Source organism: Oreochromis niloticus, linkage group LG14, assembly GCF_001858045.2.
Source record: "Oreochromis niloticus isolate F11D_XX linkage group LG14, O_niloticus_UMD_NMBU, whole genome shotgun sequence".
Classification (NCBI taxonomy): domain Eukaryota; kingdom Metazoa; phylum Chordata; class Actinopteri; order Cichliformes; family Cichlidae; genus Oreochromis; species Oreochromis niloticus.
The window spans coordinates 28,429,788-28,457,629 of record NC_031979.2 but is presented as its reverse complement, the minus strand read 5'-3'; the positions used below and the strand labels follow the sequence as shown (position 1 = coordinate 28,457,629).

The 27,842-nt window shown below is 42.9% G+C and overlaps 1 protein-coding gene and 2 pseudogenes across 1 annotated transcript; all 3 read left to right on the top strand.

Moving 5' to 3' along the window:
• Window positions 1–6,489: 6,489 nt before the first annotated feature.
• LOC100699727 (odorant receptor 131-2-like) lies at window positions 6,490–7,415 on the top strand (annotated as a pseudogene).
• A 2,755-nt stretch (window positions 7,416–10,170) lies between these two features.
• LOC112842084 (uncharacterized) lies at window positions 10,171–13,508 on the top strand (annotated as a pseudogene).
• Window positions 13,509–23,656: 10,148 nt separating this feature from the next.
• Window positions 23,657–24,577, top strand: LOC102081710 (odorant receptor 131-2-like). Its single transcript, XM_005474794.1, has one exon. It carries the CDS (start codon window positions 23,657–23,659, stop codon window positions 24,575–24,577), a length of 921 nt encoding a protein of 306 aa, XP_005474851.1.
• The last annotated feature ends 3,265 nt before the right edge of the window (window positions 24,578–27,842 follow it).

Genomic DNA, 27,842 nt, shown 5'->3' with positions numbered 1-27,842 from the left:
CGGAAGTTGGAATACATCACGGATCAGTTGGCTGTGGTCGCGAGGTCTCAGAATCTGCTCTGTGAGCAAAAGAGTGACAAGATCTCGGATTCGAAGGTAAATAACATCATGGAAAAACTCGCAGCTATCCAACGGATGATGGAGGGACCAGTGTCGGAGTGCTAAAAGAAACAGCTCGAAATTCTCATGAGTTGGTTGGAAGACAATTGCTATCATAATCTGGCTACCCCTCCGGCGCCAGCTGCGGGCTCAAGGCTGGAGCCGATCAAAACAATCCCTGATAACGACTATGTTGAGACTGTTCCTTCCCATCCCATGCAAGGCCACCTGGGTTGGCTGGTAGACTGTTTACTTAGCCTGGCAGGGCGAAGGACACTGTCTCAGCTGAACTCTGGACACGCACACACATACATATACTGATACTGATAAGCACTCACCGACGCATCACCCTCCCTACCCCGGATCCAACGCCACCTCCAACGCTTACCTCCCCTCTGATGTGGACATCGGGTCAGCTGGAGGCGCAGTCGAACGATTGCAGCGGTCCCAGATCAGATGTACACACTGGAACTCTTTCCCATGTTGCTCGTCTGTGTTTTATTGTGCTATGGTGTGTTGATATCTGTCCATTCCTGTATTATCCTTTTGTGTTACACATTTCGATGTTTTTTTTCCTCGCTACCTAGCCTGACCTGTCTCCCCAATGTGATGTTGTGTAATGTATGTACGGTCGGCAAGGTCTGTCATCTCGGTTGCGGGCAAAAGACCTGCAACTGACAAATAAAGGCTATCTCATCATCATCTCATCTCACCTGTTATGCTGTAAAATGTTTCAATGTGTTTTGGAAAAGAGGGCTATTTTATTTCATACAATATTGCTGATTGCATCAGCTCATTGCACCCCTTGGTACATCCAGCCACACAAGAAAAATCTGTTTCTGACTCCAGCTTGTCCGAGGCAGAGCAGCTCCCATACCAGACTGTTATACAGTTGGTCAGGATGCTCTCGATGGTGCAGCGGTAGAAGTTCACCAGGATGTCTGAGGACAGGTGGTTCTTCCTCAGAGTCCTCAGGAAGAAGAGGCGCTGGTGAGCCTTCTTGACCAGCTAGTTTAAGTCCCATTGTTTTCCCCTGAGTTATTGGTTCTGTTATTAGTTAGCTAGCATAAACTAATGTTGTAGCAACCCCTACCTTACAAACTTAACAAATGCAGTTTCTGTCACACAAAATATTTAAAGACGTACTTATTAACATCATAACCATACCTTTTTGCCTCTATCAATTGGGCAGCTATTATTACTTAGCTAGCATAAACTAATGCTGTAGAATGAAGGATGACACTTTACTGATGAATTCTCAGGTTTAATGGCAATAAACCCTCAGTCTCAACATAAAAGCTGGGAATGTGTACACAAAAACAGCGTGTAAGTTAAAAATCCATACTCTTACAAGCGTAAATGTTTACGACATAAAATAACTTAACCAATGACTCTAAATGATGGTGAAGTATGCCAACTTCACAGATTCTTTTTGATGGTAGCGATCAGGCGGAGACTTTTACTTCCAAAATCAGACGTCTTTATTTGCACTTCATAGTAAAATACAGATGCAACTGGAGACCTAGGTAATTAGCCTACTTCCGCTACGTCTATTGAGGTCTGGCTCACAACCAGAAGTCAACACAACCTTATGGGTTTGGTGTCCCGCCCATCATACCATCCCCTTCAACTGTCCTGCTTCCGGTCTTCATCATCTCAGCACTATAAATAAAATCACCCAAGTTTAAATCTAGCGCTCTAATCTTCTGTACCTACAATGAAAATATATAAAATCATGAGTACATAATCAACATGTGACACAAGCATCCCTTCCCACAATGACAAACATAACAAATGCCGTTTCTGTCACACAAAATATTTAAAGATGTACTTCTTTACATCATAACCATATCTTTTCGCCTCAAGGGGGCTGCTAATGACAAAATATACTTCCACGGGCTCCATTACAACACTCTCCTCCAAACTCCCCCGATAACTGCACGGACAAAATCCAAAATATTTCAGCTGTCATGGCACTTACCCACTTTTCATTAAATGCTTTAGCAAGACAAAATACAACAACAATACATTTTCCAACTGACTTCTCTTCTCAGTGTTGAATTAGTTATTGGCAATTTTTTTTACCCATATTAGTCACAAATAAGTGTGTTGGAGTAACTTACCTAAGTACAAACAGTGTGTGCAGTGGGACCACAGTGCAATTGAGTTCTAAGCGTCCCAGAAATGACACAGAAAGTCAGATGAGCTGAGGTAGCCACATATCTTTAAAACATTGCTAGCATCCATAAACCTACCAATTGGTCAACCTATATATGGTCATCTCCAAAAGTTGAATCTGTTCATCTGGACGTAGCGTTTGGTGGGAGAAACGTTTCATCACTCATCCAAGTCAAGTCAAGTCAAGTTGGCTTTATTGTCACTTCAACCATATACAGTTTGTACACAGTGAAGCGAAACAACGTTCCTCCAGGGCCAAGGTGCTACATGCAACATAAATTTACAACATAAATTAACAGAAAAACACTAAACTAGCTAACTAGAGACAGGACAGACTGACCTAACATAAATTACAATATAAATTAACAAAAACTAACTATCTAACTAAAACTAACTATGTAACTAGGTAGGTAGTGCAAAGGAAACAGTAAACATACTTGGTAGGTAGGTAGTGCAAAGGAAATCCAAGTGACTTCTTCAGTCTCAGCTGACTGCAGGTTTCCCCAAACCTTATAAACAGTACATTTGCATAATGACTGAAACCAGCCCACTGAAGGAACAATGGGCTGTGAGGTCAGTTCCTTAATCATAATTATGCAAATTCCCATGACCATTGATCAACAATCACTGACCAAAACCCACTGATCAAAGAACACTGATCAATGGCCATGAGTACCATTCACAGAGAGTTGGGGAATGGCTGCAATCACAGCATTGTAAGATGGCGAAAGATGTACCCTTAGGCCCCCTCCTCGATTCAGAGATGGTCTTTCCCTTTTCACGTAAATGGCCTCCTTGACTCCGCGCTCAAACCAGCGTTCTTCCCTGTCCAGGATGTGTACATCCTCATCATTGAAAGAGTGTCCACTGGCCTGTAGGTGTAAATAGACTGTAAATAGACTGCAACATTATCATCCTTCCGGCAGACAAGGGTAGGTGCACAGTATTGCTTAACCAGAAAGACTATCATGAGAAGATTTTGTCACTACTCAGTGATGAAAATACTTATGAGCCCCTGAAACGAGACCCAGGAAGTGGCTACAGGAAGAGGGTCATAGACTGTCTGAAGCAGTTAGAACAAGACAAGGCTATCGACCGGACCTCATACCACAGGCTGTACCCAGGGGAGTCTACACCAAGTCTGTATGGTTTACCGAAAAAACATAAGCAGGGTCCACCTTTAAGAGCAATTGTCTGCATGATCAACTCGGTCACCTATAACATCTCCAAGTTTCTGGCTTCGATCCTCAACCCGCTGGTAGACAGCTCTGGACACCACATCCAGAACACCCTGGATTTTGTTGAGAAGGTGAGAGATGTCATTATGGAGGCAGATGAAACCATGGTCTCGTACGACGTTACATCTCTCTTCACTTGCATCCCAGTCACAGAAGAGTTGGAGGTAGTCCGTAAGAGATTACAGGATGACACCAACCTCAGCAACAGGACCACTCTCAGCATCGACCAAGTTTGTTTGCTTTTGGAACTGTGTCTTCATTCCACCTACTTCACATACAAGGGTCAGTTCTACAGGCAGAAACACGGGTGTGCCATGGGCTCCCCAGTTTCACCCATCGTGGCCAATTTGTACATGGAAGAAGTGGAAAAGAGGGCTTTGCTATCCTACCCTGGAACACCACCAAGCCATTGGTTCAGATATGTGGATGACACGTGGGTGAAAATCAAATCTCAGGACGTACTACATTTCACGGATCACGTTAACTCGGTGGACCAACACATCAAATTCACCAGGGAGGATATGAAAAGTGGCAGGTTAGCCTTCTTAGACTGTGAGATTTCCATCAGTAATGGGGGACATCTAAAAGCTGACGTGTACTGTAAACCTACGCATACGGATCAGTATCTAAGGTTTGACTCTCATCATCCACTGGAGCACAAACTGGGTGTCATCAGGACGCTACAACACAGAGCGAACACCATCCCCACTGACACAGCGGCCAGGGAGGCAGAAGAACAGCACATCAAGAAGGCCCTGAGTAAATGTGGTTATCCCAGCTGGACTTTTGTCAAAGCTGGGAAGGCACCTAAAGAAAGCTCCAGCCGATCCAGGAGAGAAGGACAATCGCTGCCCAAGCGAAAACCTGTAGTGATCCCATATGTGTCAGGAGTATCGGAACAGTTGAGACGCATTTTTTCTAAACACTGTGGCTTTTAAACCCCAAAACACGCTGCGCCAAAAACTGGTCCACCCCCGACACAAACAGAGTAACATAGTGTACGCTGTTAAGTGCCAGGAGGATTGCCAGGATTTATACATCGGGGAAACCAAACAACCTCTAGCGAAGCGGATGGCACAACACAGAAGAGCAACCTCATCAGGCTAGGACTCTGCAGTTTATTTACACCTACAGGCCAGTGGACACTCTTTCAACGATGAGGATGTACACATCCTGGACAGGGAAGAACGCTGGTTTGAGCGCGGAGTCAAGGAGGCCATTTACGTGAAAAGGGAAAGACCATCTCTGAATCGAGGAGGGGGCCTAAGGGTACATCTTTCGCCATCTTACAATGCTGTGATTGCAGCCATTCCCCAACACTCTGTGAATGGTACTCATGGCCATTGATCAGTGTTCTTTGATCAGTGGGTTTTGGTCAGTGATTGTTGATCAATGGTCATGGGAATTTGCATAATTATGATTAAGGAACTGACCTCACAGCCCATTGTTCCTTCAGTGGGCTGGTTTCAGTCATTATGCAAATGTACTGTTTATAAGGTTTGGGGAAACCTGCAGTCAGCTGAGACTGAAGAAGTCACTTGGATGAGTGACGAAACGTTTCTCCCACCAAACGCTACGTCCAGATGAACAGATTCAACTTTTGGAGATTTACTTTCCTGGATGATTGAGAATGCATCAAGACCTATATATGGTCAGTTTTAGGATATAAATGTCTTATGTTTTTCATGTCTTACTTACATGTGTTACTAACTTGTGTCTATACAGTTTTAAAAAATCAAAGGCAGAAAAATAAAATGCAAGAAATTTGCTTGTAATTTAAACTTCCTTGTTCATAATAAGCAGATTTAAAGAGACAATGCCGAGGAAAGGAATAAAGGACAATTTTCACTTAATGTCGTGATTTGGCTGCGTAACGGAGGCAGGTCAGGACTTAAATGCAAACTCACGGAGACACGAGGAATAAACTCAAAAGCACTGCTTTATTGCAGGAGTACAGGGAAAACAGAGAACTAAACTAAACTGGGAAATGATTAACTGAAATGCGAGGAAACACAGGGAAACGAAGCCATGAGGGAGGACGCGACACAGAATGGAGGGAGACGCGGACATAAATAAACAGGCGGATAACGAGGGACATGGGAACACACGAGGAACACAGCTGACACACATAATCATAACGAGACAGGGCAGGAGAAAACACAACATGACGCATACTGATGGGAGACTGTCAAAGTAAAACAGGAAGTACACAGAGGGGCAGACAGGAGGGGAAGAGAGAACACGGAGAGAGCACAGACATAACGGGCTGGGGAAAACATGGAATATAACACAAGGAGGAAAAACGAGACATGGGGACTCAAAGATAAATGGAGGGGGACACACGGGGTAAAGACATGAGGGGAAATCTAATAAACTAAACCAAAAAATGTAGGAACCATGGAATGAATGAAGAACAAAATACAAAAACACAAGGAAACTAAGGGCGCTGGGTCAAAGTGACCCAGGATCATGACACTTAACTGAATACTTCACAAACAGGCCTAGTACCTGTCACAGTAACATTAGTGTTTTTAAGGTTTTTAAGACATAACCCTAAAATAATAGGATGTAGACTTACTTGTCGCACTAACTACAGAATTGATTACCTTCACAGCAAACAACAACTTTTCAGTTCTTTCAGATCTGTTATGTTGACTTTACTGCAAAGTCTCCTGAGTATACCATCAATTACCTATTTAGAGGCATCGATACTGAGGAGAATGGGTACTAGGGGACGATGACAACACAGTAGAAGGAAATTTCATGTATAATTGTTATTCTTAGTTGCTGTAAGCTTCAATTTAATGATGCACAGTCATTTCTCAGAAAACTGCAGGGGACGCAGCAGAAGACATTTGACTCTGGAACAGAATGGAAGGTTTCTCCACTGGATTTGATTTTGAGTTTTGATTTTTATTAAAAGGAAAAACTTTATTTAACTCTTAGAAGTACTACAAACACATGTTTGCTATCTATGGCAGGTAACAACTCAGTGAATGATGTTTTTTTTCCACGACCAGTCAGCTACCGGGTCATTATTGTAGAAATCCTGGTAATAATTTTTCTTTGCATCAACATGTTGCTCATTGTGATCTTTGTTAAAAAGGAATGCTTTCACACATCTGCACGTTACATCTTATTTTTTGTAACACTGCTGTCAGACAGTGTTTTGTTATTGATGTCAGATATTTTGTTCATATTGACCCATTTTGAAATTGCAATGCCAGTATGTTTGTGTATAACTATCTCTGTTGTTGTACTTCTTTACTTCATTGTCACACCAGTTACTCTGACAGCAATGACTCTGGAGCGCTATGTGGCCATTTGTATGCCCCTGCGTCATGGACAGCTCTGCTCCACACGCAGCACTATGTACTGTATCCTGATCATTCATGGTGTCAGCTCTGGTCCTTGTATAATTATTCTGTCCATGTTCTTTGCGTCTGCCTCACTTAACTTCTACAAGCAATTCATGATATGTACTGTAGATGCGTTTACTCTTTACAGATGGCAGGATCATGTTCGCTCAGCTGTGTATCAATTTTATTTCTTGATTATGGGCATCACTATTGCATACTCATATGTTCAAATAATGAAAGTGGCCAAAGCTGCATCAGGAGAGAAAAAGAAGTTGACACATAAAGGACTCAAAACAGTGATCCTTCATGGTTTCCAGTTGCTGCTCTGTCTCATTCAACTGTGGTGCCCATTCATAGAAATTGCAGTTTTTCAGATTGATTTCAGTTTAATTCTAAATGTCCGATATTTTAACTACATTATGTTTAATATTGCTCCAAGGTGCTTAAGTCCTCTGATCTATGGCCTCAGGGATGAAAATTTTTTTCTTGCACTGAAAAATCTTATGCCTACTTCATCCTGTTCAAAATAAACATAATTTAAGTTACAATAGAAATATAAATGCTGCCATTCATATTTCATAAAACCATACAGGAAAATACTGGTTCAATATGCAATACTACTACTAATAATAATGATAATAATAAATAATGATTATTTTCATAGGCTTCAGCCCCCCGTCCCACAACCCTGAAAAGGATAAGCAGAAGAGAATGGACGTATTAATGTATGGATGATTAAATTATTAGTAGTTTTACAATTTGCTTTCCTGTATATGTTCTGTGAGGCTGCATTTTTTTTTTTTATTAAAAAACACTCTGGTTCTTTGTTTTCAGCTACACATCACTGTTGAGGTGCAATTTACACAAAACGCTAAAATCAGAAAGTAAAATAAAATAAAATCTTAAGTGTTTATCTTGTTCTTCCAATAAGGTAATTATTTATTGCAGTGTATCTAAGCTATTTTTCCAAGATAATTTTTTTTCCTGATATAAGATGCTTAATTGTTGAGTTTTCATAATGTTGCAGCTTGATTAGTTTAGCTTGATCTTTTGTTATGAATTGGTGCAACACACTAGCAATTTATCTGAAATTTACATATGATTGAGTATGTGTAATGCTGGGCATACACTGTGCAATTTTTGGCTCATTTTGAGCTGATTTGTCAGTCGTGCTACCGTTTTGGTGACCGGCCCGATTTTCGCCTTAATCGTGTGTCGTGCATTGTGTAGTGTACGTGGGGTAATGAGAAGCGATTAACACCTCACGACCAGCTCCCGATCATCAATCGCTTGGTCGTAAGAAAATCAAACCTGATTGAAATCCTATCAGCCGTCATGAGGGTGTCACTGCAGCCTCTCACACTGCGCACGCGCAAACACAGAAATGAAAGTGAAAAGACAGGGCAGCATGGCAGTGCAGCGTGTGATCTGGACACAAGCAATGGAGACACAACTTGTAGGACTTTGGCAAGCTCATCTGAGCCTTTTCCATGTGGCCTCACAAAATTATCATGACCACAACAACCGTGAAAATAACTGGATGGACATTGCTGCTCAATCACAGCTGCCTGATCAATGTTTTTCATTAGCAATTTAGCAAAGTTGATGGTGGTGTGTGTGCATGTCTGTGTGAGTGAAAGACAGAGAGGGAGAGACAGGCCTAAACAATATCATTGTAACTTGCTACAGTGGTCCCTCGTTTATTGCAGAAGTTAGGTTCCAAAAGCAACCCGCGATAGGTGAAATCAGTGAAGTAGCCAACTTTTTTTTTTTTCTACAATAATTATAGATGTTTTTCTGGCTGTAAAACCCCTCACTACACACGTTATAAATTTTTCTTAGACAGGCATGAACATTTTCACACTTTTCTCTCTTGTTTAAATACGCCTAAAGTTCAAACCTTCATAGAAAAATAAGTCCAGTATTATGCAAAATGCTTTGTCAACATTGTTGTGTTTGTGGGGGAGAAAACTTACAAAGATACAGTACAGCACTTCAGAGTCACACTGCTAGCGATCCAAGATTTATGTAAATCTGACAAGCTGAACGCATTCTGTACTGTACAGGAGACCCGGCATGAGATTGATTGACAATCGTCTATATTCAGTCATGACGCAGAACACAATGCACTGTAAAAAAAAAAAAAAAGGAAAATCACATACACAAAAATCCGCGAATCAGCGAGGCCGCGAAAGGTGAACCGCTTTATAGCGAGGGACCACTGTATCATGTGATAGGGTAACAAATACACATGCACAAATGTTATATAACAACGAATACAACTTTTATTATTTTATTCCTGTTATGTGAATGGTGAGCAATGATGAAGGTTGGAATAATGTTATTTTGAAAAACATCTTCAGTACTGATCATAATCCATTGAGAAGAATCACAACAAAAATAGTAACGATATTTGAAAAGTAAATACATTGTTATTATCATTAATAATAATAATAATAATAATAATAATAATAATAATTTCTTTTTTTATTGTATTTATGTGAACAGTATTTACAACAGTAAAACATTCTTAATAATTTTTTAAATTACACTTTTCCATATGCAGAATTATGAGATTGACAGCGCTTGTCTTTTTCTTTCCTCTTTTCCCATATCTCTATTTATTTTAGTCTTGGATAACTGTGCTGTCGTCTGAAACCCACAGCTACCACCACACAAAAACAGTTTCCTGCTATCTTGAGCAAAGCACAGCACAAGGGTGATGCTCAGGGAGCATCTGTGTGTTCTGCAAAGTTTAACACAGTTAGCACAGTTAACACACATATTCGAGCAACCACTTATCGCTCCCTGTCATATTGCCACTTGAAGAGTGTCCAAAAATTATTTTATGTTTTGCACCTAACGCTCCTTAACATACTCTAGATGCTTACCAGTGCACCCAGGAGATGTTTCTTACATAGTTAAGCTCTGGCTGAGCCAGTGACACCTAGGGAGAGACTAGGTGACAACCAAGAACAATTAGGTGACTACTGGAGGGACAGATGTTGGCTCAGAAAGTAGTGGTGTGCGATACTGCATATTTTGGTATCGATCCGATACCAAGTAAATACGGGCCAGTATCGCCGATACCAATACCGAAACGATACTTTTCAATAAATAAGGTGGATGCCTCATTGAATTGCTAAATTGCAATTAATTTTCATGACCTTGAGTGTTTTTTGTGATTTTTCCTTTTGTATTATAAATTACTTAAAATCCGGGACATAATTAGGAGAAATAATTTATTTATAATTAAATAAAAAATGTTTTATTATTGTGGTGGCTCATGGTCTGCGATGCCGCTGCAGGTGAGATGGACTCACCTTCACTGCATCTACAATGATGCCTCGCCGGCTTAAAACCTGTGCGCTGCTTGTGCTGTTGTTGTTGTTGGTGTTGATGTGTACAGCTGGCAGCAGGAGGGCTGCAGCTGTTGAATGTAGGCTACTGTTACAGTAACCGTGTGATCACTGTAAGGGTGGACAGCGCGTGGCTCGGGGTGAGCCGGAGGCTGGCGCGCCAGCGGGACCTGCCAAGCTGGAGATGGAGGTCAAGGTGCGCGGGGGTCCCGCCACGCCTGAGAAGGCATGCTGTTCGCTTCGGCCGTCTGCCCAGCTGCCTCTGAGCCCCGGCTCACTTCCACACCTGCTCCGCCGCCTCTGCTTGCCATATGGGTGGCCATCAGGCCAGCTCCCGGGCTGACCACCAGAGTGGACACTTCCCCGTCGTTGGGCCGGGGCATGGGGCGCCAATGGTCTGGGCCGATTCCCTCGCCTGCTCGCGGGGTGGGGTGAAGCGGGCGATGGGGGTATGTGGCAGGACGTGTTCTGCGATGCTGCTGTAGGTTTGGTGGTGGTGATGTGTATGGCTGCCAGCGGGAGAGCTGCAGCCGTTGAATGTACTGTTACAGCAACCGTGTGATTATTGTAAGAATAAATGATGCTGCGAAGCATGAAAATGCCATCGGGTCTGCCGTGGTGGTGATCTTTTTTTTTCTTTGTTAATCTTAAGTGCACGCAAACCAGTAAACAAATTAAAACAAATACTGTTGATAAACTATAATACACAAATTACAATTAAAAATTTCAACAACAAAAACAATTGGTAAAAATATAATTAATATGTAAACAACTTAATAACCCCCAAAGTGTCTAAGTCACGTGACGTGTCAGCGCAACACCGAAACATAAGAGGGGGGGGGGGGGGAGGCAAAGTGTGCCTGCTGTCCGCTGACACAGGAGCGGTGAGTCCAGCGACCTGGCTGTTTCTGTCTTGCCGAAAGCGCAGCATAGCAAAGACGCAGAACTCAAAGTAAAGAATCGATCTAACCAGGCTAGTATCGATCCGATACCGATGCCGACTTGGGATCGATACTATCGATATTTGGATCGATCCGCCCACCACTACCAGAAAGACGACTCTAGGGGCAGGGAGGGTTAGCTCCCTGGTCTGCAGTTTTTGTGTGAAGCACCCTAACAAGCTATGGAAAGCCCTAAAGAGAGATACCCCAGGAGACTCAAGGTTAATGACCAATGCAATGGATAGGACTATGAGTAAGACATGTTTCTGCGGCAAGCTGTGCAAAAACCAGCGTGGTCTAAAGGTCCATCAGGCGAAAATGAAATGTTTGGAGCAGGAAAGTGAGATTCAACGCACAGGTCCTGAACCTGGTGAGACGCAGTAGCAGCCCGGCCAAGAGCCAGGAGGCGCCCCACAGAGCCCAGTCCTTCCACACACCGGAGTCTTCCAATCCAAATAGAGTAGTTCCACAGCAGTGGATTAGGTGGCCCCCAGCCAACAGACAGTGCAAGTGGCAGAAGTTTGATGAGGATGTGGCCAACATCATACAAGCCATAGCCAAAAGAGATGCTGATAGCAGGCTTGAAGGAAAAACCACCATCATAGTCAGCTATGCCTCAGAAAGGTTCGGCTTGACTGCAAAGGCTAACACCAAGACCCCCTATATCAGGAATTGCAACGCCACGAAGATCCATCAACTGCATCAGGAGCTTCGAAGCCTTAAGAAGCAGTTCAAGACAGCTGATGTGGAGGAGAAGCAAGCTTTAGAGGAACTGCAGAACATCTTGCGGAAAAAGCTGATAATCCTCCGCAGAGCAGAGTGGCACAGGAGACAGGGAAGAGATAGAGCCAGGAAATGAGCAACTTTTACTGCTAATCCCTTTCACGTTTCAAAACTACTGCTTGGGGACAAGCGCAGTGGCCAGTTGGAGTGCTCAAGAGAGGAGGTGAATCACTTCCTTCAAGACATCATTAATGACCCACAGAGGGAACAAGACTTGAGACCTAATGAAGCTCTCATCAACCCCATCTCACCATCAGCAGAGTTTAAACTGATGGAGCCAAGTTTGAAGGAGGTGTGTGAGGTCATCAAGGCAGCCTGCTGAGCATCCTCCCGAGGTCCCAGTGGCATACCCTAGATCAAGGATATTGGATTATTAGATTATTAAAATGGCCTGTATTTGTATAGCACTTTACTAGTCCCTAAGGACCCCAAAGCGCTTTACACATCCAGTCATCCAACCATTCACACACACATTCACACTGTAGCCACAGCCACCCTGGGGCGCACTGACAGAGGCAAGGCTGCCGGACACTGGCGCCACCGGGCTCTCTGACCACCACCACCAGTAGGCAACGGGTGAAGTGTCTTGCCCAAGGACACATTGACCGAGACTGTCCAAGCCGGCAACCTTCCGATTACAAGGCGAACTCCCAACTCTTGAGCCACGATCGCCCCTATTAGGACAATTTCAAGTCTGAAGTCACCTCTGGGTCAGTGACTTCAGGCTGGCTTTGCCTTGTGAAAGGAATAATAACAGGCTGTACCATCTCAGTTACGCTCTTTACTCTGGCAGTGAACATGGTGGTGGAGTGTCGAGGGCAGCTAACTAGGCCAGTGTGGCAACAGTGCTAACCACCATGGCACCGTGCTGGGATGAGTTTCAAACCTTCCAATTCAAAATCTATGGAGCTGAAGATGGGTAAGGTGACGGACAAGTTCTGGTTTTCAATCTCAAGAACCATAATCCCATCCATAATGGAGTAACCAGTCAAGAGCTTGGGAAAGCTCTTTGACTCCAGCCTGAAAGACTCTGCTGCCACCCAGAAGGCAAATGAGGAACTGAGGGCGTGGCTCACTGAGGTAGAGAAGTCCAGCCTGCCTGGAAGATTTAAAGCCTGGATCTACCAGCATTCCATCCTGCCTCGAATCCAGTGGCCTCTGCTTGTCTACACAGTCCCAATAACTAATGTGGAATCCCTTGAACAGAAGATCAGCGGCTTTCTTCGCAAGTGGCTGGGTCTTCCCCACAGCCTCACCAACACTGCTTTGTATGGGGCAAGCAACATCTTGCAGTTCCCCTTCAGCGGTCTCACAGTTGGCAAGGTGGCATGCACAAGAGAAGCCCTACAGTACAGAGATTCTAAAGACTGCAAGGTGGCATCTGCAGGCATTGAGGTAAGGACAGGAAGAAAGTGGAAGGCCGAGAAGGCAGTTGAGGAGCCAGAGTCACACCTAAAGCAGAAGACACTGGTGGGGGTCTTAACAACAGGGAGAGCAGGCTTGGGGTATTTCCCAAAGTCCCAGGTCAGCAGGGCACAGGGAAAGAGGTGACACCAGCTACTCCACGAAGGGGTCCGAGTAGGTGAGGAGGAGGAGCGAGTTAACAGGGTCATAGGACTTAGGGAGCGTGTGTCTCACCCCTGTGAATAAGTCTCCCTCCCTGGCTTTCGGGTGGCGCTGTCACTTGGTGTTCACTCTCTTTGCGGTAGAGCAGGGGTCCCCAATCTCAGTCCACGAGGGCCGGTGTCCCTGCAGGTTTTAGATGTGTCCTTGATCCATCACAGCTGATTTAAATGGATAAATTACCTTCTCAACATGTCTTGAAGTTCTCCAGAGGCCTGGTAATGAACTAATCATGTGATTCAGGTGTGTTGACCCAGGGTGAGATCTAAAACCTGCAGGGACACCGGCCCTCGTGGACTGAGATTGGGGACCCCTGCGGTAGAGTATCACTTCCTGTTTCAACACACAGTGGTGTTTTTGAGTAGCCTCCCTGCATAGCAATTTAATTAAAAACTTTTAGATAACTTCTGTTTTCATAGTATAATCTTCACGTGCTTCATCCGAAGCACACTCTGTGTACTCACTCCCTATTTTATAGCCAAAGTATTCACTCACTGTGTCTTTACTGTTTCGCTAGCTTAGCTTAGCTCGTAGCTGACTCGCTAGCAGCTTGGCCTCTTCACCTGTCCCTCCTGCACTTTCCTGCTCATTGTGTCAGATGTTTAGTTACTCCTTGCCCTCCTTTAGCTAGGGTGACCATATTTTGATTTACAAAAAAGAGGACCCTTGGCCCAGTCATGAAGAACTTTAATAATACTGTTTGCTTAAAGAAAATTTTAACATATTTAAATGATGCCTTCTCTGTGCGGTTAATGAATGGTGAAACAAAAATGTCATATAGGCTTTTACAAGTAAACAAGGGAAAAAAAATTACTTAAAACCTCTGGAATTAAATAATGGTACAGAAATAAAGCCGCATCTGTATAAGAAAAATTACCAGTACCGGGACGGTATGAGGGAAATTTCTTTTGCAGTTTGTCTGAAAAGCTGCAGTTGCGCTTTGGCATCTTTTAAACATCACCAGGCGCGATGCAGTGCTGTCTGTCCCGTCTGTGAGCGCAGAACAACAACTCACAAAGCAGCAGCTCGGGGATGAGATCACACATATGGGTCCTCTCTAGGAAAACCAGACATTTTCATCAATCTCGAAAATCCCCCTGGACAGAACGTGAAAAGTGGACATGTCCGGGGAAAAGAGGACGGTTGGTCACCGTACTTTAGCAGCAATGATACTTGTAACAAGGCGGTGCAGCCGAAGATAGCGTCGGCCCCGCTAGCTGTTCCCCGGCAGCCTCCAAGCAGCTGGGGAAAGAGGGCGGCTGGGTGACGTGAGGAGGAAGCATAGTCTTAAACAGAAGCCCCAGGTACACCACCAACCTATTCATATGTCTAACCGTTTTTCCCCACTCGGCGACACACCAGCCAGGGGACAAACTCTGGGAGTTGGTGTTTCTGTTCTCAGACATGTGAAGCTAGAGACACCAGCAACCATAGTCAATTGTCTTCCGGGAGCCAAAGCAGGCAACATTGAGGGAAATTTAAAACTGCTGGCTAAGGGTAAATGTAAATTCAGTAAAATTATAATTCACGTCGGCAGTAATGATACCCGGTTACATCAATCGGAGGTCACTAAAATCAATATTGAATCAGTGTGTAACTTTGCCAAAACAATGTACTCCTCTGTAGTTTTCTCTAGTCCCCTCTCCAATCACACCAGGAGTGACATGTTTAGCCACATGTTCTCCTTAAATTGCTGGCTGTCTGGGTGGTGTCCAAAAAACGATGTGGGCTTCATAGATAATTGGGAAACTTTCTAGAGTAAACCTGGTCTTGTTAGGAGAGACGGCATCCATCCCACTTTGGATGGATGCTGAACAAATTTATTAAACCCCCCAAAATATGACTATCCAGAGTTGGGACCAGGAAGCAGAGTTGCAGTCTTAGGCTATGTTCACACTGCAGGTCTTAATGCTCAATTCTGATTTTTTGATCAAATCCGATTTTTTTGTCTGCGTGTTCACACTACGAATAAAATGCGACAGCAAATGCGCTCTAGTGTGAACGCTCAAAGCAGCCCGCATGCGCAAAAGAAGATGTCACATACAACGCGCTCTGTTTAGACCCAGAGCAAACATATCCGATCATGATCGGATATGGGTCGCATAGGGTCAAAAAAATCGGATTTGATGCGCTTTCGCCTGCAGTGTGAACGTAGCCTTACATGCCTCTCTTCTCTCCTCCTGTTACCCCCCACAAAAACCCTTCTCCACAGAGACTGTGTCAGCTCCCAAACATACAAAAAACAAACTAAAAACCAGCAACGAAAAACACAACTTAAACATAAAAAATCACAATGAAAGAACAATACAGTATCCACATCTGAACCAAAGAGTAAAACAGTGAAATGTGGATGATTAAACATTAGGTCTCTCTCCTCCAAGTCTCTGTTAGTACATGACTCAATAATTGATCAACAAATCGATTTACTCTGCCTTACAGAAACCTGGTTGCAGCAGGATGATTATGTTAGTTTAAATGAGTCAACACCCCTGAGTGACTCTAACTACCAGAAATCTCGAAGCACAGGCCGAGTGTGGCAGCAATTTTTCACACCAGCCTATTAATCAACCAAAGATCAAGAAAGACTTTTAATTTATTTGAAAGCCTGATGCTTAGCCTTGCCCACCCCAGCTGTAAAACTCAAAAACCAGTCTTATTTGTTATCATCTATCGTCCACCTGGGCCTTACACAGAGTTTCTGTCTGATTTCTCAGACTTTTTATCTGATTTAGTGCTCAGCTCAGATAAAATAATTATTGTGGGTGATTTTAACATCCATGTAGATGCAAAAAATGACAGCTGTGGAATAAGGAATATTTTACTGCTACTTATGCTTCTTATCATTATCATTGCATTAATTAACTTTGCATTAAGTCATGATCATTGCATTAAACCATATAATAATCACTTCATTGAAACAGTTATTGAAGCTGCCAACATTACATTAAAGTCTATATTGCAGGTGTTATCATAATCACATAATACTCTTTTATTGCAGGTGGAAAGGTAATCATTTTATATACACATTGCAATTTGGTGCTTATTAATGAGTTGTGGCTCAGTCAATTGATTAGAAGGTTGAAAGCTCCGTTGGGCGTGAATGTCCCGGCGAAACATGGAGTAAGTGGCTTGGAGCTATGGAAGGTTCAATGCATGCACGCCTACAAAACACATATAATACATTTAATCAAGAAACAGGCTTGAGGGAAGGCCTGAATGTATTCAGCTTCTTGTTGCAGTTGAGTTTGCCCAGATACAGGTGACAGAAGAGGTGGCCAGATGACTACCATCCCCAAGGACCATCTGGAGGGTGCAGCGAGTGGCCTTATATGGAAATTGTGATAGAAAACAGGAACTTCTATGTCTATTCTAGTTTATTAAAATGAATATTTACTGTAACTGACATATCATAATGTTTGTAAACGCATGAAGGGGCGTTAACCAACCCTGATGTTATAAAAGCAATCTGAAGTGTATTTTTGGGCGGAGTTCTACAACTGATGTTTGGCAGTTCGTACCTCCCCGCATGTGTATTCAATAAACTCTTCCGTTTGATTGCATCCTTCTGGGCCTTTGGTATTTTGTTGTGGATCTCAGTATTTCGAATCGGGACACAGCCTCAACACAGCATTTAATCTGTTATTAGACTCAATTGACTTCTCTCAAAATGTAAAAGAACCCACTCACCACTTTAATCACACTCTAGATCTTGTTTTAACATATGGCATAGAAACTGAATATTTAACAGTATTTCTTGAAACCGCTCTCTTGTCTGATCATTTCCTGATAACATTTACATTTACAATAATTGATTACACAGCAGTGGGGAGTAGACTTCATAACAGTAGATGTCTTTCTGAAAGTGCTGTAATTAAATTTAAGAATATTATCCACCCAAAATTATCATCTTCAATGCCCTGTACCAACATAGAGCAGAGCAGCTACCTGAACGCTACTCCAACAGAGGTCGATCATCTTGTTAATAATTTTACCTTCTCACTACGTATGACTCTGGATACTGTAGCTCCTGTGCAAACTAAGGCCTCAAATCAGAAGTACCTGACTCCTTGCTATAATTCACAAACATGTAGCCTGAAGCAGATAACTCGTAAGCTGGGGAGGAAATGGCGTATCACAAATTTAGAAGATCATCATTTAGCCTGGAGAAATAGTTTATTGCTTCTGACACATGGAAGTGAATTCTTGAAAGGGTAGTTGTTAAACAGCTAAAAGATTATCTGCAGAGGAATGGCTTATTTGAAGAGTCTCAGTCAGGTTTCAGAGCTCATCACAGCACAGAAACAGCTTTAGTGAAGGTTATAAATGATCTTCTTATGCCTTCTGACAGTCATCTCTGTGCTTGTCCTGCTAGACCTCAATGCAGCGTTCGATACTGTTGACCATAATATTCTATTAGAGATCGATTAAAACATGCTGTAGGTATTACAGGTACTGCACTGCAGTGGTTTGTATCATATCTATCTAATAGACTGCAATTTGTTCATGTAAATGGAGAGTCCTCTTCACACGCTGAGGTTAATTATGGGGTTCCACAGGGTTCAGTGCTAGGACCAATTCTGTTTACATTATATGTGCTTCCCTTAGGCAGTACCATCAGAAGACAGTGTACATTTTCACTGCTATGCTGATGACACCCAGCTCTATCTATCTATGAAGCCAGATAACATACACCAATTAGTTACAATGCAGGAATGTCTTAAAGACATAAAGACCTGGATGGCCGCTAACTTTCTGCTCCTTGACCCTTTAAGACCTACCACAGAAGCAAGTCCGCCATAGCTTATCTTTATATTTTTACATGCTGTAGTGCCATTTGAGGGAGCATTTCAAGTTGCTATACATCAATACAACCGATATAACCCAAATTTTAATAATATGCATGCATTAAGTTCATAGTAACTACATAAATTGCCAAAAAATTTTAATAAACTAAAAAAAATTGAAAATCATTTTTGTTTTTTTTTACATATATTTCTACAGGGTGGGCCATTTATATGGATACAGTGTAATAAAATGGGAATGGTTGGTGATATTAAAGTCCTGTTTGTGGCACATTAGTATATGTGAGGGGGCAAACTCCTCAAGATGGGTGGTGACCATGGTGGCCATTTAGAAGTCGGCCATCTTGGATACAACTTTTGTTTTTTCAATAGGAAGAGGGCCATGTGACACATCAAACTTATTGGTAATGTCACAAGAAAAACAATGGTGTGCTTGGTTTCAACGTAACTTTATTCTTTCATGAGTTATTTACAAGTTTCTCTTTGTTCACAGCCATTGACATGTCGAAGAGGTTAACACACGTGAGGAGCGGATTGAAATTGTGTTGATATCTGGTGAACGCAGTAACCGGATCATTGCAGCAGATTTCAATGCAAGACACCCTACGAAACCACCCATCTCCCATGCTACAGTTAGCAAACTGCTTGCTAAGTTTCGTGAAACTGGTTCAGTGTTAGATTTGCCAAAATGTGGACGCAAGAAAACTGTCACTAATGAAGAAACATCAGTGGCTGTCCTAGCTTCATTCAGCAAGAGCCCACAGCGTAGCACTTGCCGCATGTCACTGGAGAGTGGCATTAGTCGAACATCCCTTCGGCGGATATTAGCTACTCACAAATGGCACCCTTACAAACTCCAGCTACTGCAGCATCTCAACGAGGATGACCAAGATCGGTGCACAGAATTTGCAGAATGGGCAAAACAAAAATTGGAACAGGACCCTCAGTTCACGCAGAAGATTTTGCTCAGTGATGAGGCAAACTTTTATGTGAATGGTGAAGTTAACAAACAAAACCACCGCTATTGGTCTGACACTAACCCACATTGGATGGATCCCTCCAAGACTGTCGGAACAACAAAAGTGATAGTTTGGTGTGGTATATGGGGTACAACGATAGTGGGTCCATTCTTCATCAATGGAAACCTCAAAGCCACTGGATATTTGAAATTGCTACATGATGATGTGTTTCCCTCTTTATGTACTGAAGCTGGCATGTTCCCTGAGTTTTTCCAGCAAGATGGTGCACCACCACATTATGGGTGCCAGGTCTGAGCATTCCTAGATGAACAGTTTCCTGGAAAGTGGATTGGTCGTCGTGGGCCAGTTGAATGGCCCTGTCATGGTCTCGGCGGGCCTGAGTAACTTTCCACAGCATCAGCTCTCCTCCTCTGGGTGGAGCCCTTCCTGCCCCTCCCTGTTCCTCAGCTGCAGGCAATTATTCTGGCAGTATTTAGGAGCAGCGCACACTATGAGTCTTCACCAGATCGTCTGCTAACCTCAGTTAGTTCACAGCCTCATGTTCCTGTGTATTTATCAGTGTGCATTACTTACCTCTCTCTTCCTGTCTCCTAGTCGGTACCTGGACTCATCATTCCAAACCCTGCCATAGCCTCGCTCCTCGATTCCGGTCAGCTGCTGCTTAATCCTTTTCAGACAAACTGCCATTCACACCTGCCTGCCTCCCTGCATACCTGTATTGGACTCAGCACTCGCCTGGACCTCGCCTCGCCTCCACCTCCAGCTAATCCCCACCTGCGAACACGTAAGCCATCCCAGCTTGTCAAATGGAGAAACACTCACAACTCCTTGGACTGTTCTGATTTTCCTCTCCTACGTTTCAGTGCCCTGGTCTGCCACAGCTTCCACCAGCCCCACTCCAGTCTTCTCAGCAGTTTAGTGACCTGACTGTTCCATGCTCGCCCTAGCCCCGCACCTCACAGACACCACGCTTTTTGCACCAAGCTTAATCTTGTTTTCTGTCTTGAATATTTATGTTAGGAACACGTATAAATAAAGGTTTTTGTTTTCGCAAATCACTTCGAGCTTCCGGTCTTTAGTTCTGTGCCTGAGTCCATTCCACGCCACGGGCCTCTGAGCTATGACAGGCCCCCAAGGTCTCCCGATCTGACCCCCTTAGACTTTTATCTTTGGGGTCATCTGAAGGCAATTGTCTATGGTGTGAAGATATGAGATGTGCAGCACCTGAAACTACGGATACTGGATGTCTGTGCTGGCATTTCTCCTGCGGTGTTACTATCAGTGTGTGAAGAGTGGAAGAAGAGGGTTGCATTGACAATCCAACACAATGGGCAGCACATTGAACACATTTTATAAGTGGTCAGAAACTTGTAAATAACTCATGAAAGAATAAAGTTACGTTGAAACCAAGCACACCATTGTTTTTCTTGTGACATTACCAATAAGTTTGATGTGTCACATGGCCCTCTTCCTATTGAAAAAACAAAAGTTGTATCCAAGATGGCCGACTTCTAAATGGCCACCATGGTCACCACCCATCTTGAGGAGTTTGCCCCCTCACATATACTAATGTGCCACAAACAGGACTTTAATATCACCAACCATTCCCATTTTATTACACTGTATCCATATAAATGGCCCACCCTGTAGTTAGAGAAATTTAAGAGGTTTATCCCTCAAAACTGTAAATACAAAAAAGTTGCACGAAATAGTTCATAGTGTCTTCATAGTTTTATTTTTGAGATACTCCAATTTTTACATACTGCAGGAAAAAGGAAAATAAATATTTTCGGGAGACAGACACTATCTCTACTTTCAAGATTAGGCTTAAAACTTTCCTTTTTGCTAAAGCATATAGTTAGGGCTGGATCAGATGACCCTGAATCCTTCCTTAGTTATGCTGCAATAGGCATAGGCTGCTGGGGGACTCCCATGATGCCTTCAGTTTTTCCTTTTCAGTCACCTTTTTCACACACTATGTGTTAATCGACCTCTCTGCATTGAATCATACCTGTTATTAATCGCTGTCTCTCCTCCACAGCATGTCTTCTATCCTGTCTTCCATCTCTCAACCCAATCGGTTGCGGCAGATGGCCGCCCCTCCCTGAGCCTGGTTCTGCCGGAGGTTTCTTCCTGTTAAAGGGAGTTTTTCCTTCCCACTGTCGCCAAAGTGCTTGCTCATAGGGGGTCATATGATTGTTGGGTTTTTCTCTTTATGTATTATTGTAGAGGAGGTACTGGTCCTTTTGTGTTGGCTTCTGGTAAACTTCAATGTTGAGGTTTCCATTCTCTTCAATGCGCACGGCACAGTCCAGGAAAGGCAAACAGTTATCCTTTGTGTCTTCCCTGGTGAACTTGATGTTTTTATCCACAGCGTTAATGTGTGCAGTGAAGGATTCCACTTCTTGTGTCTTGATTTTGACCCAGGTGTCATCTACATATCTGTACCAGTGGCTAGGTACTCTCCCTTTAAAAGAGCCAAGAGCCTTTCTTTCCACTTCCTCCATGTAAAGGTTGGCTACAATAGGTGACACCGGGGAGCCCATGGCACATCCATGTTTTTGTCTGATGACACCCAGTTTGTGCCCCAATGGCTGATGAGAGTCAAACCTTAAATACTGATCTGTATTGTAGGTTTACAGTACACATCAGGCTTTAAATGTCCCCCATTACCGATGGAAATCTCAGAGTCTAAGAAGGCTAACATGGCACTTTTTATATCCTCCCTGTTGAATTTGATGTGTTGGTCCACCGAGTTCATATAATCCGTGAATTGCGGTACATACTGAGATTTGATTTTCACCTAGGTATCCACCACATACCTGAACCAATGACTTGGTGATTTTCCAGGGTAGGATAAATTAGCCCTCTTTTCCACTTCTTCCATGTACAAGTTGGCCGCAATGGGTGAAACTGGGGAACCCATGTTTCTGCCTGTGGTACTGACCCTTGTATGTGAAATAGGTGGAATTAAGACACAGTTCCAAAAGCAAACACACCTGGTCGGTGCTGAGAGTGGTCCTGTTGCTGAGGTTGGGGTCATCCTGTAATCTCTTATGGACTACCTCCAACGCTTCAGCGACTAGAACGCAAGTGAAGAGTGAACTGTACCATGTGTGAAACAAAAATAAATAAATAAAGAGAGATGTAACATCATGCAAGGCCATTGTTTCACCTGCTTCCATAATGACATCTCTCACCTTCTCAACAAAATCCAAGGTGTTCTGGATGTGGTGTTCAGAGCTGTCTACCAACATGTTGAAGATTGAAGTCAGAAACTTTGAGATGTTATAGGTGACCAAGTTTATCATACAGACAATTGTTCTTAAAGGAACACCCCATTTGTGTAAACCATTCAGATTTGGTGTAGATTCCCCTTGGTATAGCCTGTGGTATGAGGTCTGGTCAGTAGCATTGTCTTGTTCTAACTAATTGTTCTAACTGACCTCCCAGCCCATTGTTCATTCAGTGGGCTGGTTTCAGTTATTGTGCAAATGTACTGTTTATAAGGTTGGGGAAACCTGGAGTCAGCTGAGACTGAAGAAGTCACTTCGATGAGTGATGAAACATTTCTCCCACTGAAAACACTACGTTCAGATGAACAGAATCAACCTTTTGGGATAGTCTGTACAGACTTTTCCACATCTATAGTATTTTGCCGCATCCTATAATAGAAAGCATACATGCTATGGAAAGTTTTTTTTTTAGCTTTCAGCATTTCAGGGTTGAGATCTAGAGTTATACTGGGCTACTGCAGCAAATTTGCTGGAATGCCATGGCATGTGGAATGCTTCATGTTGAATATTATCACAATAAAACTGAACAATTTAAAAAATGAATTAGTATCTGATACAGAGAAGACATTTGTTTTTACTAATTTACAGTGCTGTGCATGCAGTAAATACCTTAAAAGAGGCAATACGTTTTGATTGATTATTATTTGTTACAGACATATCAGGGTAGGAATATACAAATGTAAAATAACAAGATATACTCATTCTCCATAGCAATAACTATGGCAGTTAAATTCTGAACATGCAACAACTTTTTTAGAACTTTCAGAACCAGACTTCACTGTAGAGTCTCTTGAGTTCTCCATCTATCATTGATGTGGAGCCATCAAGGGGAATGGCTGCTAAGGGAAGATGATGACACCATCTCACAACTTCAGTTTCATATGACCTTTAAATTAATGTTCCACAGTCATCTCTCAGAAAACCAGAACAGGAAACCTGAAAAGAATAAGTCTTATATTTAATAATGACACTCTGATGGCCTCTTAGAAGTGCTCTCTATGGCAGGTAACAACACACTAATTTGTGTGTTTTTGCAACGACCATTGACTGACCGGGTAATGACTGTGCAAATCCTGGTAATAATCTTTCTTTGTATAAACATGTTGCTCATTGTGACCTTTTTTAAAAAGGAATCGTTTTACACATCTGCTCGCTACATTTTATTTTTTGTCACTTTACTGTCAGACAGCTTTTTGTTAGTCACGACCGACATCCTACTTATCTTAACCAATTTCCGATGTTCAGTACAAGTTTGGTTGTGTATAATTATCTGTCTTTTTGTGATTGTGTATTCTATTGTCACACCAGTTACTCTGACAGCAATGACTCTGGAGTGCTATGTAGCCATTTGTATGCCCCTTCGTCATGGACAGCTGTGCTCCACACGTAGCACTATGTATTGTATCCTGATAATTCATGGCCTCAGCTCTGGGCCATGCATTGTTATTATTTCCATGTTCTTTGCTACTGCTTCAATTAGCTTCTACAGTCAATACACAATTTGCTCTGTTGAAATGTTTATGCTTTATAGATGGCAGGATCATGCTCGCTCAGCTGTAAGTCAGTTTTATTTCATGATTATGGGGATCACTATTGCATTCTCATATGTTCAAATAATGAAAGTGGCCAAAGCTGCATCAGGAGAGAATAAAAGGTCAACACAAAAAGGAGTGAGAACAGTGATCCTTCATGGTTTCCAGCTGCTTCTCTGTCTTGTTCAGCTGTGGACCCCAATCATAGAAAGTGCAGTCCTTCAGATTGATTTCAATTTATTTCTAAATGTCAGATACTTTAACTATGTATTATTTAGTCTCACTCCAAAATGTCTGAGTCCTCTAATCTATGGGCTCAGAGATGAACATTTTTTTCTTGCACTGAAAAATCTTATGTCTGCTTCATCCTATTCAAAACAAACATAATTTGACAAGTTACATCAACAATAAATAATAATATTTATATTTATCAAAGAATAAAGCAAATAACTGGTTGAATGTACAAGAATAACTCTGATTGTATTGATAGCAAGTAATAGTTAACTTTACATAGTTAGAACAAGCAGAAATCTGTAGTTTTGTGTCTTTCTGTCTTATATGTGTGTTACATTTACTAAAACACATTGTTTCTGTCTATTAAGTCACAAACTATTTACTAGGCAAATTTTACACTGAAGTTTTAAAGTAAAAGTTAAACAGATAATAGGGTTATTTGATACAGTTTACTGTAGAGTATTTATGCAAAATGTGCCAGAATAAATAGATTAAAAGGTATTGATAACGTTTTCCATACATATATACTCAGATATACTGAGAGGCTAAATAAAGCTAAACTTCTTATTGCATGTGTAAAAAAATATCATAGCTCCTTATCAGCCTAATATAATTATATAATTAATCAATCAGTAATGTGGATTATCTTCAAGTTCATAATAACAATGTTCAGTCATTTATAACTGTAATGTATTTACTGACTGTACAATGTTAAAGAAATATATTTCATCAAATCTTGACATTGATATTGTTTGCAAAATTTTATTTTATTTTTTTATCAAATGTGTGCTCATCCATGTATTTCCCTAAGTGTACGCATGCATAAATAATACATACATAGTCAGGTCTTAGTTGTTTAACCAAATTATAGTTTTTCTTTTAATTGTAACACTTTATTAATGGATTTAATGGGCTAATTTGCTATATTGATACACTACTGTATAACGGAATTGCAATAAAGAAATTACAATGTAAGAAGATAGTCATTGCATAAATACTGTAAATTTTGCATCATCTATTTATTAATTTTAAAACCTAAAAAGGTACTAAAAAGGTGCTATTTGTTTGGAAGCAGCAAAAGAGAAGGAAAGGATTGTGTAAGTGTGGGCAGAGACTTCAAATCTAGAGACTTTTACTGGTAACAGGAGATCTATCTAGGTGAGGAACCAGGGCACCCTGACGACAAGTGGGCTACTGGAACAAGAAGGCATCGGTGGGCAAGAGACGAAAATAGGGCTTTGTTGGAATGCTACTACGCAAGTAACCCTGGCGGAAGGGGTTACATGAATAGGATGAGGGACCTATGGATTCTTCGATACCCAACATCCACAATGACGGCGAAACAACTAGTAGCTCAGTGTTCCAACATTCGAAAGAAGGGACTGCTATCACAGCTAGAGATTGACGAGGTACAACATAAATATTACGTGAAGTACCCTCAGAAGGTCTGCTAGATGATGTTAATGCAGCACTACGGATGATACCTACAAATACGATTACCGACACTAACAAGCTGATCTACAATACGGCAGCAGTGATCAGTGAGATGCTTGGCTACAAGTTGAACAGCCACAAGGGGCAGTACCCTCCATGGAGAAGGAGGCTAGAGGGCAAGATCAAAGTAGCACGAAGGGAGGTTAGCCAACTAACGGAGTTGCAGAAAGGCGCGACAAAGAAGGTGCATAAGAAATACAGCAAGCTGTCCATACCTGAGGCCTTGGAAACTGCCAAGCAAAGACTCACAGCCTTGGCCAGCCGCTTGAGGAGGTACACCAGAGAGATAGAAGGCAGGAGAATAAACCAGCTGTTCTCCACAGAACCAGCAAAGGTGTACTCTCAGTGGCAAGGGAACAATAACAGAACAGCACCACCAAGGCTGGAGACGGAGCAATACTGGAAGAGCATATGGGAGAAGGACGCAACCCATAACGGCAATGCTCAGTGGCTAGTGGATCTGAGGGCAGACCATAGCGACCTCCCTGAACAGGGTCCAGTAACCATCACAGTGGCAGACATCCAAGAAAGGGTCTCCAGTATGAAGAGTTGGACAGCACCAGGGCCCGACATGGTTCACGCCTACTGGCTGAAGAAGCTGACTGCACTCCACGAGCGTCTGGCAGCACAAATGAACCAGCTGCTAGTAAACGAGAGACACCTGGAATGGCTAACCGAAGGTCGGACGGTCCTGATCCCCAAGGACCCCAAGAAGGGACCGGTCCCATCCAACTACCGACCAATAACCTGCCTCAGTACTACATGGAAGCTCCTGTCAGGCATCATATCGGCTAAGATGAACAGGCACATGGGTCAATACATGAGCGGGGCACAGAAAGGGATTGGCAAGAATACCAGAGGCGCAAAACACCAGCTACTGGTAGACAGAACAGTCAGCCGAGACTGCAAGACCAGACTGACCAACCTGTGCACAGCCTGGATTGATTACAAGAAGGCCTATGACTCAATGCCCCACAGCTGGATACTGGAATGCCTAGAATTGTACAAGATCAACAGGACCCTAAGAGCCTTCATCAGGAACTCAATGAGGATGTGGCGTACAACACTAGAGGCCAACTCCAAGCCCATAGCACAAGTCACCATCAAGTGCGGGATCTACCAAGGAGATGCTCTGTCCCCACTGGTGTTCTGCATAGGCCTGAACCCCCTCAGTGAGATCATTAACAAGACTGGCTACGGATACCGACTACGAAACGGAGCGGTTATCAGCCACCTCCTGTACATGGATGACATCAAGCTGTATGCCAAGAGTGAACGAGACATCGATTCACTGATACACACTACCAGGCTATACAGCAATGACACTGGAATGTCGTTCGGACTGGAGAAGTGTAGTCGGATGGTAACAAAGAGAGGGAAGGTAGTCAGAACTGAGGGGATTGAACTACCAGAAGGCAACATTGCAGACATAGAGGACAGTTACAAGTACCTGGGGATCCCGCAGGCGCATGGGAACCATGAAGAGGCCGCTAGGAAAGCTGCAACCACCAAGTACCTGCAGAGGGTCAGGCAAGTCCTGAGGAGTCAGCTGAACGGTAAGAACAAGATCCGGGCCATCAACACCTACGCCCTGCCCGTGATCAGGTACCCTGTTGGGGTAATAGGCTGGCCAAAGGAGGAGATAGAAGCCACTGACATAAAGACAAGAAAGCTCCTGACCATGCATGGAGGGTTTCACCCCAAGTCCAGCACCCTGAGGCTGTACACTAAGCGGAAGGAAGGGGGCCGGGGACTGGTGAGTGTCAGCACCACAGTCCAGGATGAGACAAGAAACATCCACGAATACATCATGAAGATGGCCCCAACTGACAGCGTGCTCAGTGAATACCTCAGGCAGCAGAAACCCAAGAAAGAGGAGGAAGGCGAGGAACCATCATGGAAGGACAGGCCCCTGCACGGTATG